This window comes from Crocodylus siamensis, chromosome 2, assembly GCF_052110815.1.
Source record: "Crocodylus siamensis isolate JL-2025a chromosome 2, ASM5211081v1, whole genome shotgun sequence".
Taxonomy (NCBI): domain Eukaryota; kingdom Metazoa; phylum Chordata; order Crocodylia; family Crocodylidae; genus Crocodylus; species Crocodylus siamensis.
In genome coordinates this window covers 92,291,512-92,303,958 of record NC_143396.1, presented here as the reverse complement: position 1 = coordinate 92,303,958, position 12,447 = coordinate 92,291,512, and the positions used below count along the sequence as shown (strand labels likewise).

Below are 12,447 nucleotides of genomic sequence, written 5' to 3'. Positions count from 1 at the left end.
CTGGGATGCAGACCATATGTTGCCAACCCTTGATTTAGTCTGTACTCGCATTGTAAAATGGACAAGTTTACCAGTCCAGGAAGAAGCAGCACCCAGGTTCTAGCCTGTGCACTCAGAGTGGGTTGAAAGCGCCATTAAATTTTATGAGACGGTTTTGTGTACAGGCAGGAGAAGGGAGGCGGTTAAAGGCAATACTGAGTCTGAGTCTGAGTTGATTGTTTTGTAAAGACAAATCCTAAGTGTATATAGCAACATTGTCTCATTATAACTAATAAGACTGCAGTATGTAAACTGTGACTCCTATTTCAACAAAAATATAGAGGGGTTCCTAAGAGTTCTTGAAGTTTTTTAGTGGAGGAGTATTTTCACCTATCCATCTTCTAATTCTGGTTTTGAGCTGGTGAAAGCTGAGCATGTTTAAAGGATGATATATTTTGTCCCTGGTGTATGTATGTTCCTTGCTTGTTGACCCACACAGTGAAGTTTGCAATTAAGTAGGGAGCCAAAGCTTAAAATAAATTCTGTTATATAGATGAAATCATTTTTGACTACAAATTGGCTGGGAACATCAGTGCTTTGAATCAATAACTTTCTCTATTCACCTTATCTGACATCTGAGGTTAAAAATGAAGTAAAGCAAAGTACTTTATGTACTACTGGGAATTATCCCTCAATGACCTAATGTCTTCTCCGTCTGGAGCTTCGTAAAACTATTACTCAGTTCTGTCAAATGCTTGCAGTTCTTTTAAACATGTTAACCTCACATGTGCACTAGATACGTTTGTTTGTATTCCATCTTGCATAAGAGCCTAAAGCAATGTGGTCTTTGTTCCTTTAAACATTAGGTCCTTCAATTAAATTTTCAGTATAGGCAGATTTCAGTGCTCCTTTTTAAGGAGGCATGGAAGTAATGAACAGTGGTGAAAATAAGAAATATATTTGGGTTTTTTTGTTTCAAACAGTTGAATTTTCATGGCTTTGCTTCCTCCTACCACCAGACATCTGTGGCTGTTTCAAACGCTGACCATTCTCACTTCACTTGGTTTTCTGTTTACATTTTTTTGTTGTGCCTACTCTTGGTTCTCAAATGTAGTTTAATTAAATGAGATGTTAATTTCTCCCATTTAAAAAAAGTCTATTGACATGCTTACTAGCATTGGAGAGAGAGAGAGGGAGATGGTATATCAAAATAAGAAATTCAGAAGTCGAATTACCTGCCACTTGATCATATAGTTCTAAAAATTTACTCTCAACTCAGGTGCAATTTCTTGGTAAGGAGTTTAACATTGATTGTATCAACTAGGGGTGTGCACACAGACTTTTGGGGCCAATACTGATAGCTGATTTTTAAGGAGGCATATCGGCCGATACCAGTCTTCTGATTTCTGATACACAGCCCAGTAGCTTGAAGAGCAGTGTCCAACTGGTAAGTGGTTGTTTTGGAACGGGCATGGGGGTTGAGGTCCCTGTGGTGAGGGAGGGAGTGGGACAGGCGCTGCCCAGCCAGGGAGGAGCAGGGCATGGGATGGAGCCTCCACCTGTTCAGGGGCACTGGGGGGAGGGGGGGTGCAGGTCACACTACTGTGCACACCCTGGGGGGCAGGGGCACATGCCCCCAGATGTGTGCAGGGCACGGTGGGCTGCCACTGCGGGCTGGGGCCGGGACTGCACCAGGCTCTTCCCAGTGGGGGCTGTGCCAGGCTGCGCTTGGGGCAGGCAGTGGCGGTGCTGGGAGGGGCGCTATGGGAGGGGCTGCATCCCCCCAAATTTGCCATAGCCCACCTCTTCCAATGTTGCCTTCCCCACCTGGCCCACCCCTGTGGGAGGAGCCTGGTGCAGCCCCAGCCCCAGTCCGTAGTGGCCTTGCCCCACGCACAGATCCGGGGTGGGGGGGCATGCCCCCCATGCCCTCCTGGGGTATATGCAGCAGTGGGAGTTGCACCAACCCCAGATGAGCTGCAGCTCCATCCCACTTCAGCTGGGCACCACCTGCCCCAGCCCAGCCCCACTCCCTCCCTTAACACGGGGGCCTTGATCTGCCCCACACACCTCTTCCCTCCCCATCCACAACAGACTTACAACTCTCCATGCTCCCAGACTGTGCTCCTCACCGCCTATGTGCTGCACTGCAGCTGTGCGCACACATGGGCCATTTATCAGCCGCATCAGACTGATTTCCGATACAGTCAGTTTTCTTTATATTGGTGCCAGTGTGATATCAGACCATGCATCAGTGCACCCCTAGTATCAGCAGTAGTTGGTTATGATTCTCTGTATTTCAGTTCTAAATTATTAGAACTGAGAAATAACCTGCAGAGATGTACACTGAATAAAAATGCCAACTTGCATTCTTGTGGCCTTTATCTTTGTTTTCTTATTGTTTCCCTCTCCTTTTCTGTCCAGTTATTTTTTTTACTCACTCTTTCTCTCATTTTTCTCAAAGAAGTCATTCAGTAATAGCATTCTCTTCCTTGTTTAGTTTCCTCCTTCATTGCTTAGATATTTCCTGTCTCCCATCTTACTCTACATTGGCCACAGATTGCAAAGTGAAATTTACTTGCATCTTACACACTAGAATGTTACAGACCCAAATAGAGAGGGAGCTTTGCATGTATAGGGAAGCAGTGTGTTATAGAAGAGGAAAGAGTTTGGGAGGGTGGAGAGAAGCAAATTAAAGGTTTTGGATGTTGGTAGCCATGTAAGGGAAATGGAAGACTCATGGTAAAATGCTGCCAGTAATCATTACATTACTAATCATATCATTACTAATCTCACATAGTTTTAAAATAAAAAAAATCTTGCGGCATCCAAGTAATTGGGAGCCCTAAATATTATAAGTAGCAGTAGAAAATGAGTGAAGAATAAGACTTGCATTCTTTGATGTGGACCTGCATTGCCTTGTTTTAAGGAAGAAGTATTGAAAGCTACCATTTTTTTTTTTTTAAATAACACACACCCCTCGTCTAGCTTTTGTGGATGACATACTAGTAAAACCTCATTGCTAAGGATCCTGGTTTTCCCTGATTTAAAAAAAAATTTGCAAATTCTCTGATAAAAATCTGTGGTTAAAATGAAAGACCCCTCAGTCCCCCACTCCACAACCTCCCAGTCCTGCTGGTGCCCTTCACTCCCCCCTCTCCCTTCCCCACGGCCCCCTGGTCTTGCTGATGCCCTTGGCCGTGCTTATGCCCCTCACTCGCCCCCCACCCAGCCTTGCCAGAGGAGGCCCCCAGCTGCTAGGGCTATGGGCCCAGGGACCCAGGTCCACAGCCCCCTGCCCCCGACAAGACGGTGGAGCCCAGCTCCACCCCCACCCACCTCCAGCTGCTGCCTGCTGCAGGCTTGAGCAGGGTGGAACAGCTTCCCCATCACTGTGCACACTCCTGGGGGCCAGGGGGGACCTGTGCCCCCCAGATCTGTACATCCAGCACTGCAGGGAACAGCGGAGCCATGCAGGAAAGCTGCTTGCCTCTGTGATCTCCACGCTGCCCTGGCATACTGGGTTGCACCTGCAGGGTTGCAGAGGGTCCAGGAAGGGCAATAGGGAGCCTGAGCCCACAGCAGGCAACTCATCCCCCATCCCAAACACGGGTCCCCCCTGCCCCCTGGGAGTGCGCACAGGGGCTGGAAGTCTGCCAGCCTGCAAAGACCTCTTTGCAAAACTGCAAAATCCATGGATTTCTCTGCTAAAATAAGAAGTCCACAATTTCCTCTGGTGAAGGGGAAAATCTGTGTTTTTCTCTGTTTTCCCATGGGAAACCGAAAACTGGGATTCCTGCTCATTCCTCGCTATTCTCTAGTGAAGTTAAGGAAATTTGGGAAATGACGAAGCAACAAAACATTTCTTTGAGCACTTAGGCTTCATTATGAACTTCATCAGCATTCTGTGTTTGCCTTGTGCATAGTACTAACCCATTTATCAACTTGAAAAAATAACTCCCTTGGAGAATACAGGAGGAAAATGAAAAAAATTCTGTGTGCTATGAGAACTAGGCAGAATCTTGGAATAAAAATGTTTATTCATTTGTTCGTTCGTTAAGACTGAAACTTTTTAAAACATGTATTTAGCACTTGGATTTTAAGATGCTCATGGAGTTTTATGATTTCCTGGATGAAATTTTGCATCCTAACTTAAAGATTTGTTCTGTTTAGTTATTCTTATAAAAGTACCTTTGGTAAGCGTTGGTGGGAAGGGTGGAGAAATCATACTTTGGAGGTGATCTGATTCCTGTTCCTTTTTTAATATTTAGGCATTTGGTGGATATATTATATGCACATCTTTTGAGGCAGAGTCTTTAAAAAAATTGTAATTTGTTTGAAATGTTAACATAAACTATGATTCTAGTATTTTTAATGTAACATTTTGCTAACATCAGGAAAGTTTTTTCCTTTTTATCAGTGGTTTAATGATATGTGCATGTTTGGACACAGAATAACAAACTGGCAAATAAAGGAACCTATAAAATCCCTATTAGATTTTTACCATTCAAATAATTATGAAATCAAATGTACTATAATTTTTTGTTTCATTTTTATTAGTTTTTAGTTCTCAAAAGCATCCCTATCCAGTGCTTTTGCATAAACAAACTTCTTGAGACTCATTAGAGTTGTTGAGGGTTAACTGCATACTTAAAGCGAAGCCTTTATGTTTTTGCTTTTCTAAATTATAACTCAGAAATTTAGCTGTGCTGAGTAAGCTTGTCTCGCTAGTCAGTTGAATGAACAGGCCTATTCTTTATAGTGCCTTACTTCAAGTCTTTGTTTCGATGATTTTTTTTTTTTTTGGAGAAAAGCTCATAGCCATTAGTATCCTTCTAGTTTACGAATTTGGACTGATTATTGGGGTGTTAAGCATCTCTTACAACTCTCATTAAAGTCCATATGGATTTTGAGTAACGGCCAATTACCTATGATAAACAGACTGATTTTGGTAAAGGGAAAACTGCCATGTTGTTCTTTTTTCCTTTTCCGTTCTTGGTCAGGAACTGAAAAACCTTGCTACTAGAAAACCTTGCAAGATCAGTGTACCCATCACTCGAGGAGGACTTTTGGATGCTGTTGTGGTGTGGTTTGTGCTACACCTTGATGATGAACACACTCTGTCTACAAGTCCCAGCGAGGAAACTTGCTGGGAACAGGCAATCTACCCTGTACAGGGCCTTCTTGGTATGTCTTGTAGATTTTATTTTTGTTTTTTGTCTTCTAGTAACCAATTTTCCCTGTGATGAGGGAACATATATGAGGAAGAGGAAGAAGCATTACTAGCCAGGCCAGACTGTTTGGTTTTTTTTCTCGAGTCCTCAGAGCCTTTACTTCATTATTGATTAGCAAGACCTTTTCTTCCCTATGTCTCTTTCCACTTTTGCTCAGAGACAGCGTTTTATTCCTATTTGGGGATGTGGGGAGTTGGGGAAGAGAACTGAGTGGCATTAAGGTAGCTTTGGCAGCTCTGTCACCACATGTTCAGTAGAAAACGTCATGCTGTCTGTCGTTCATTTTGAACATATAGCATGTACTTCTAGAAATTCCAGTTATGGCTCTTCATGGAATTATTCATACATTCACATTTAATCTCGGGAAATATGAAGAAAATAGAAAAATGTTAAATGTTAGTTAACTTTGTCCAGTAAAATCTTGGGTTTAAGGTTTGCTGTTGCCAGAGGTAGTTATCTTTCTTTCACACGTTATTTGAGATTAAAAGGTTCCATCCTGCATGTAAATTTAAAGGATCATGTTAATACATATTGCAAGCCATTTGTGGCTGGGAGAGAGTTACAATGCATTCACTTTCACTTCCAAAAAGGCTGCAGGGCCTAGTATTAGTTCGTTGCTTAGATTAGAATAGGCCAGCTCCCCTCAACACATGGGGAACTGCATGGTGGAGCCTGTGTTTTAGGAATGCCATATACCTCTATTACAGATCGAGAGTCAATTTATTTTATGCAAACGCAATATCAACTTGTCAAGAAACAGGATTGATGTTCCCCCTTTAGAGCAAAAGCAGGGGACACTTAGCTATAATGGTTGTTTTAATACAGTTGTTAATGTTCCTTTTTTGGTACTGTTTTTTGATCAGATTATTTCAGGAAACCCGGAGACATTGTGATGCTGGAAGTAAGCTGCCAGGACTGCTATTTGAGGATCCAGAAGATTTCTGTTTCCCCTTCAGAGTGCAGAATGGATGTTGAAAGGGAGAATACGCCAGCTTTGGGCAATGAGGCTGAGCTGTGTAGCGCCCTTGCTAGTCTTCAGACTACCAGCAAACTAGATAGAGTGGGTCATGAATGTGTGCTGGAATCAACTGAAATTGCTTTACTAAACAATGTGGCTTATCATGAATGCTTTAAAGCTGCCATTAGCAAAGTATTGTCATCTTTTACCTCAAATACAGAACTGCAGTCAATGGATGTCGATGGCAGTGAAAGGAACCTTGGGGAGAGTCGAAACAAGGATTCCTTGCAGACAAGCACTGACCCTTTTTATATTTTAGATGTGTCTGAGGGCTTTTCAATTCTGCCAATAATTGCAGGTAAACTTGGGCCAGTGAAAGCTTACAGTTCTGTTGAAAAAGAGCAGCACCAAATAGCCCTTAATATAATTTCAGAAGCCAACCATTTCCCAAAAGAAACATTAGAGTTTTGGCTCAGCCACTTAACGGATGAGAGTTCGGTGTTGCAAAGACCCAAATCTGATAAATTGTGGAGTATTATAATCCTGGATGTCATAGAAGCTTCTGGCTTAATCCAGCAGGAGGTGATGGAAAAAGCAGCAATATCCAGGTATGTCATTTGGTAGTTTTCTGATGGTGAGAAAATGTCTTTTGTAACTATTGCAAACCTCGCAAGGATCTGGTGTATTAAATATAATACAGAATCTATTTAATATATCATATTTAGAAACAAGAGCTGTGAATTTGACTTTTATAGAAACATTTTCTGACAATGAAAAGAATAACTAAGGGAAATATTATTGCTTAGAATGCCAGAAGCCATAAGGACAATTATCTTGACAATAGCTGAAGCAGTTTGAAATTTAAGAGACTCCCAAGTTGAAGAAAAAGCCAAGAATGTTCTCTGTTTCAGGCTACTTGGTTGTGATTAGAAAAGACTGAAATTAAGTGGCTGATAACATGGGAGCTGGAATGGTCAGAGGCAGAGAATAAGAAAAAGGTAGAACAAGCTGAAATAAAGCAACAAAGCAAGAGAGAAACTAAGATGTAACATATCTGAAAGTATCAAGGAGGACACACAGAAAAGAATGTAAAAATTTATGGAGCTGAATAGGGGGAGCATTTTGTTTTGTTGTGTTGCTTTTTTGATGAGGGGGGAGCTTTTTCTGATCGAGCTGAGTAGCATCCATCCATCTAGGACCATGATGATTTTAGTGAGTTAACACTTGTGGTGACATGCTTGAATAGGGAACAAAAAGGGAGTTGGTTTTTATTTTTATTGTGTGTGTGTGTGTATTCATTTCAGTTTTCATGAGCTGTGAAAGTGTGTTTTTAAAAAAGAAGTAAATTTCCTATTTTTCCCATAAATTGTTCTTGCTAGCAGCTATATAAAAGGAGACGATGCAGATTCTGAATTTTTTTTGTTTTGAAGAACTCAGATGTTTTCCTTGATGCTGTTGCTCTTAACAGTGCTGTGATTTGTGGCTGTGGAGTGAAGTGGTCTCCTAGATTTCTGGCATATGTAAAACACTCATTCTATGAGCAAGGTCCTATTCCATCAATTAAACACATAAGTGCAATCCTGTTACACCCTGCTAACCTCCCTGTAAAAAATCATGTACCTGCATTTGCAACATGCTGTCATAAAGTAACCTGAAATCAAAAAAGGAAGGGGCAGAAAGGCTTTGTTTATGAGCTGTTTTTCAGATACTCATCTAGGGGAAATGGGATCTGATCCTATAAGTCTGTATTTTGTATTGGTAAAAATGTTTTTGTTAAATATTTTAAAAAAGCAACATCATTGGCATCATAAATCTGTCTGATATATGTAATTGGCCATTGGCTTGAATGAACAGCTGGCCACTTTTGTTTTACACAGTGGATTGACTCTTACAGGTGAGATTTGCTTTCTTCTTAACTGTTGTTCCAGTGATCTGTTCCATCATCATCTTCCAGTTTTACTCGTAGCTTTTTTTTTTACCACTCCTTCAGCACTGGCTTGGGACTCACTGTTACAAATAAACCAGCCATTTATACTTGAACAACCCATGTCACCTTCACCATTCAATATACACATTTTAGGGCCTCATTCTAATTCCGGGAAAGCATTTATGCAGGGACTGCCTTTCTCTAGCTCTTCCAGTTCCTTGTATACCTGCCAGACTGATGTGCGGGTTTCATTGGTTGGATCATTGGTTTTAACAGTGTTAGATGATAGAAAGTCAAAATATTTATAATCAGTCTTCCAAATAAACAAGGTGCCAAAAATTCAGGTGACATGAATATTAGACTCCAATTCAGAGGAGCCCTTATAAATAATGGAACTCAAATGCTAGTGTAAGTGATCTTCTTGAATTCAGTACCTTACAGTAGCTTATTTCTTTGGAATTTGAAACCATGCAGAAGCAGTAATAATAAAAAAAAAACCCTTCTTTTCTTTTCTTTTAACAGGTGTTTGCTTCATTCTGGAGGGAAAATATTCCCACAATATGTTTTGATGTATGGGATGCTTGTAGCATCACAGTCTTTATTACTTGAGAGTGCTGTTCAAGGGACAGAACCCACACTTGGGTTTAATATAGCACCGTTTATCAACCAGTTCAAGGTATGAAGTTGGTGGCTTCTTCAGTTTCAAGCATAGTTATCAAAATCTGCAAATAACCAGCTGAGGAGCAGAAAGACACAATACAGGCATACCTCGGAGATATTGCGGGTTCGGTTCCAGACCACCACAATAAAGCGAGTCACATGAATGTTTTGGTTTCCCAGTGCATATAAAAGTTATGTTTACACTACACTGTAGTCTATTAAGTGTGCAATAGCATTATGTCTAAAAAAACAATGTACATACCTTACTTGTGAAGTGAGCAAGTGCTGTTGGAAAAATGGCACCAATAGACTTGCTCGATGCAGGGTTGCCAGAAACCTTCAATTTGTAAAAAACGCAATATTTGCAAAGCGCAATAAAGCGAAGCGCAATAAAACGAGGTATGCCTGTACAAATAAGTTATAGAAGCTGAATGGTGTTGGATTAATTTAACACAATGTACATTTTTGTAACTTATGCTCTGTGCCTAAACACTGGTCAAGACATCTCCTTTCAGATAGGGCAAAAGTAAATTTTGGTCTGAAAGGAGGGATAAAAGTTAATAGTATAATGTACAGAAGAATGACTAAATATTTATTCCCTAAAGAACTTGTCTTATGATAGTCAGGTTCTTAAAAGGTTAAGTCACTCTCAGAAGTGAATTATTTTGAAGTTGCTGCTTAAACCTGAAAGTGTGGTGTACTCCTCTGCAGGTGCCTGTTCGTGTGTATTTGGATCTCTCCACATTACCATGTGTGCCCTTAAGCAAGCCAGTGGAGCTTCTAAGACTTGACTTCATGAACCCTTATTTGAACAGCTCCACTAGAGAGATAAAGGTAAGTTAAGTCCATACATTCAAAAGCGTACTTACTTTCCTGTCAGAAATGTTCAGACTGATTACCTTGGTTGAAACTTACAGTACAAAATACACATAGCTGCAGGCCTCTTAGGACCAGATTTAAATTTTAAATTATTTTATTTTCTTCCTGTCCCAAACACTACCACAATTACAATAATTTAAGTAATTTTAACTCTTTTTTCACCCTCTCAATCTTATTTATGTCTTAAATATCCTTTTCCTTTTTTTAAGGTGCAAATTTGTAAGTCTGGCCAAGTCACTGCCATTCCATTTTGGTATCATATACATCTAGATGAAGATACTAGTTTGGATACATCAGATGAGTCCTCCCATTGGAAACAAGCTGCAGTTGTTCTAGATAAACCCATCCCAGTTAAGCAAGGAGAGGAACTTGTGCTCCGTATTCAGCACCATAAAAGCAATGTCAGCATCACAATAAAAGAGTGAAGAATAGTCATCTGGAAGTTGAAAGAAAATCATTTATGTATTATCTATGCATACTAGTTGGATTGCTGAGCACTTGAGATGTCTTGCATAGCATGAGCATAAAATCTAAATCTTATGTACTGAACCCAAAATGATATGTTTAATAACAGCAATTCAGTTAATAAATTTTTATTTTGACGAGCTTATTGATGAACTACATACCATTTAACAGGACATCTAGTAGTCTGTTATATTACATCCTCACTACTGCAATAATTCTTGTTACAAGTAGGGTTGATCACTTAACTCTATTTCTGTTTTTCTTTTCTTTAAGTACCAGGAGGTCACTGGCCTCTGTACAAAGGCACACAGGATACCTGCAGTTTTCGTCAGTTTAATTTTTATGCAAGCAGCCATGACTATAGGTCAGGGGTTGTCAACTGGGGAGTATGTGGGGATACTTGGGAAGGCTGTAGGGGGTACGCACGGGTGGATGGGGATGGAGCACCAGCACCCACCACCCTGTGCCCCTGCCTCGCAGGAGCAGGGCCAGGGTGGGGCAAGGGCAGTGGCACCCCTCTGCGGGCTGCACAGGCACCGCTTGGCCAGCTGGATACTGGGGCGGGGCGGGGAGTTTGCATGCAGTAGCAGCTGCCGCTGCCATCATCCACCACACCGCACTGTGCCCCCCATCCAGCTGCCCGAGGTACACTTACTAAAAAAGGTTGAAAACCCCTGATATAAATAACAATGCATACCAGTGTCATTCTGGAACAATATTTGAGACTCTCTTCCATCTCCCACCCCAAATTCCATGTGTTCCCACTGATCCTTGTATTAAACTCTTTTCATGCAGCTTAGCACTACTTCTGACATTAAGTCATATGCTTGGTTGGTAGAGATCTCTGAACATTTCCTCATCATCTGGAGCTGCCAATAGTACAAGCTTAATTTCTGTTTGGGTTTGTTGTTACAAATCTGTACTACCCTTTCTTGTTGCAGTGTCAGAAGCTTGGCAAGATTTTGAGTGAGTTCAGTTGTAGGCAAAGTCAAAGCAAGTGTGCAGTTAGCTTTGTGGTTCTGACAGAGTCCATACAATTTCTGGTTCTCTGACTTTCACAGAGAGAAAGTCACAGAGTTTCATTTTCTTCATCTGTATTTCCCTGTCTCACAAAACTGTCATGGGTACAATAGAAGTACATGAAACCGGTAGAAGAACCCTATTATTCATCTACTGCCTGGAAAGTTAATCTAGTCAATGTGGGTATCTACCAGATGTTCTTTTTCAGCTCCAGTAGAGCATTATTAAATGATGATGCAATATAACTAGGCATGAGTATATTAAAACTGTCCTGAACTACCTGTAGTGCAAGAATCTCTAGTGAAGCTACTTGACTGCAGGACATGTTCTACTGAAATCAGTGCTTCATATAGGAGAACAGTGAAAATAGCAGCTGGCATTTGATAGGTTGTTCTACCTAAGATATATCCTTAAGGTGCAGAAAAAAATGATCCTAACTCCAAAAGAATATACAGAATGCTGCAATAGAGCCAAAACTGCAAATAATTAGGAGAAAGGAGCCAGCAGTCTTGTGGTATGTGCCATGAGGTATGTGAGTACTTAATTTTTTTTTCCATTGTAAATAATATGCAAGACATTTCACCCTTGTTGAGCCAAATGGTAACCACTATGGCTGCATTCACACAAGCATGGGCATTAGGTTCCCCAGGGACAACTAGCAGTTGCACACCTTGTGTCACCACTAGTTATCCCTGGGAAATGCCTGTGCCACATGCTCTCTGGCAGCTTTACCCTAGGTGGGGTGTAAGCTGCCCACCTGGGGTAAGCTACCTGAGATTACCCTTACCTGGGGCCCCAGGGGCCTCTTGGGGCTGCAGCAGTGGCAATCTTGCTGTTTGGAGCCTGGCCAGCAGCTGGAATGCGGCTCTGGTTTTGAGCAACACGTGCTGTCCCCCTGCATGTGCCACTCCACTTTTGTGCATTTGTGTGTGCACGTGTGTGTGCAGGGTTTTTTGACCACTGGATATCTCTGCTCCCTCCCAGTGCGGAGAACAACTGAATGTGCGGTATGTGGTGCTGCAAACATGTCTGCAGCACCACATGCTGCGCTCATCTGGACATGGCCTATGTTTAAGATTTTGGGCAGATTGTGAGAGCCCAACAAATGCTGTTGGACCAAAGATTCCAATCTTAAGCACACTGGACACATGGATACCAGAAGAGGAACACAATAGGACAATCCTTTGAGGATGGCAACATGGGAGCTGCCCAATCAAAAACTGACCAAGAGTAACAATGAGAGGAACAGCCTACTGCAGAAAAGCTGAGCATAAACAGATGAAGCATAGGCAGAAAATGTTCTAATACAAAACTGGCAGCCAAGG

At 41.5% G+C, this 12,447-nt stretch overlaps 1 protein-coding gene across 3 annotated transcripts in view; it reads left to right on the top strand.

Moving 5' to 3' along the window:
- Positions 1 to 10,247, top strand: part of PRMT9 (protein arginine methyltransferase 9) — a 28,621-nt gene extending 18,374 nt beyond the window's left edge. For all 3 annotated transcript variants that reach the window (XM_090036358.1, XM_090036359.1, XM_090036360.1), the window contains 5 exons: positions 4,983 to 5,166; positions 6,077 to 6,779; positions 8,621 to 8,774; positions 9,470 to 9,592; positions 9,847 to 10,247. In XM_090036358.1, coding sequence (XP_089892484.1) covers positions 4,983 to 5,166; positions 6,077 to 6,779; positions 8,621 to 8,774; positions 9,470 to 9,592; positions 9,847 to 10,062 — 1,380 coding nt within the window. In that variant the 3' untranslated portion in view covers positions 10,063 to 10,247. The remainder of the gene's footprint in view (positions 1 to 4,982; positions 5,167 to 6,076; positions 6,780 to 8,620; positions 8,775 to 9,469; positions 9,593 to 9,846) is intronic.
- Positions 10,248 to 12,447: the final 2,200 nt, after the last annotated feature.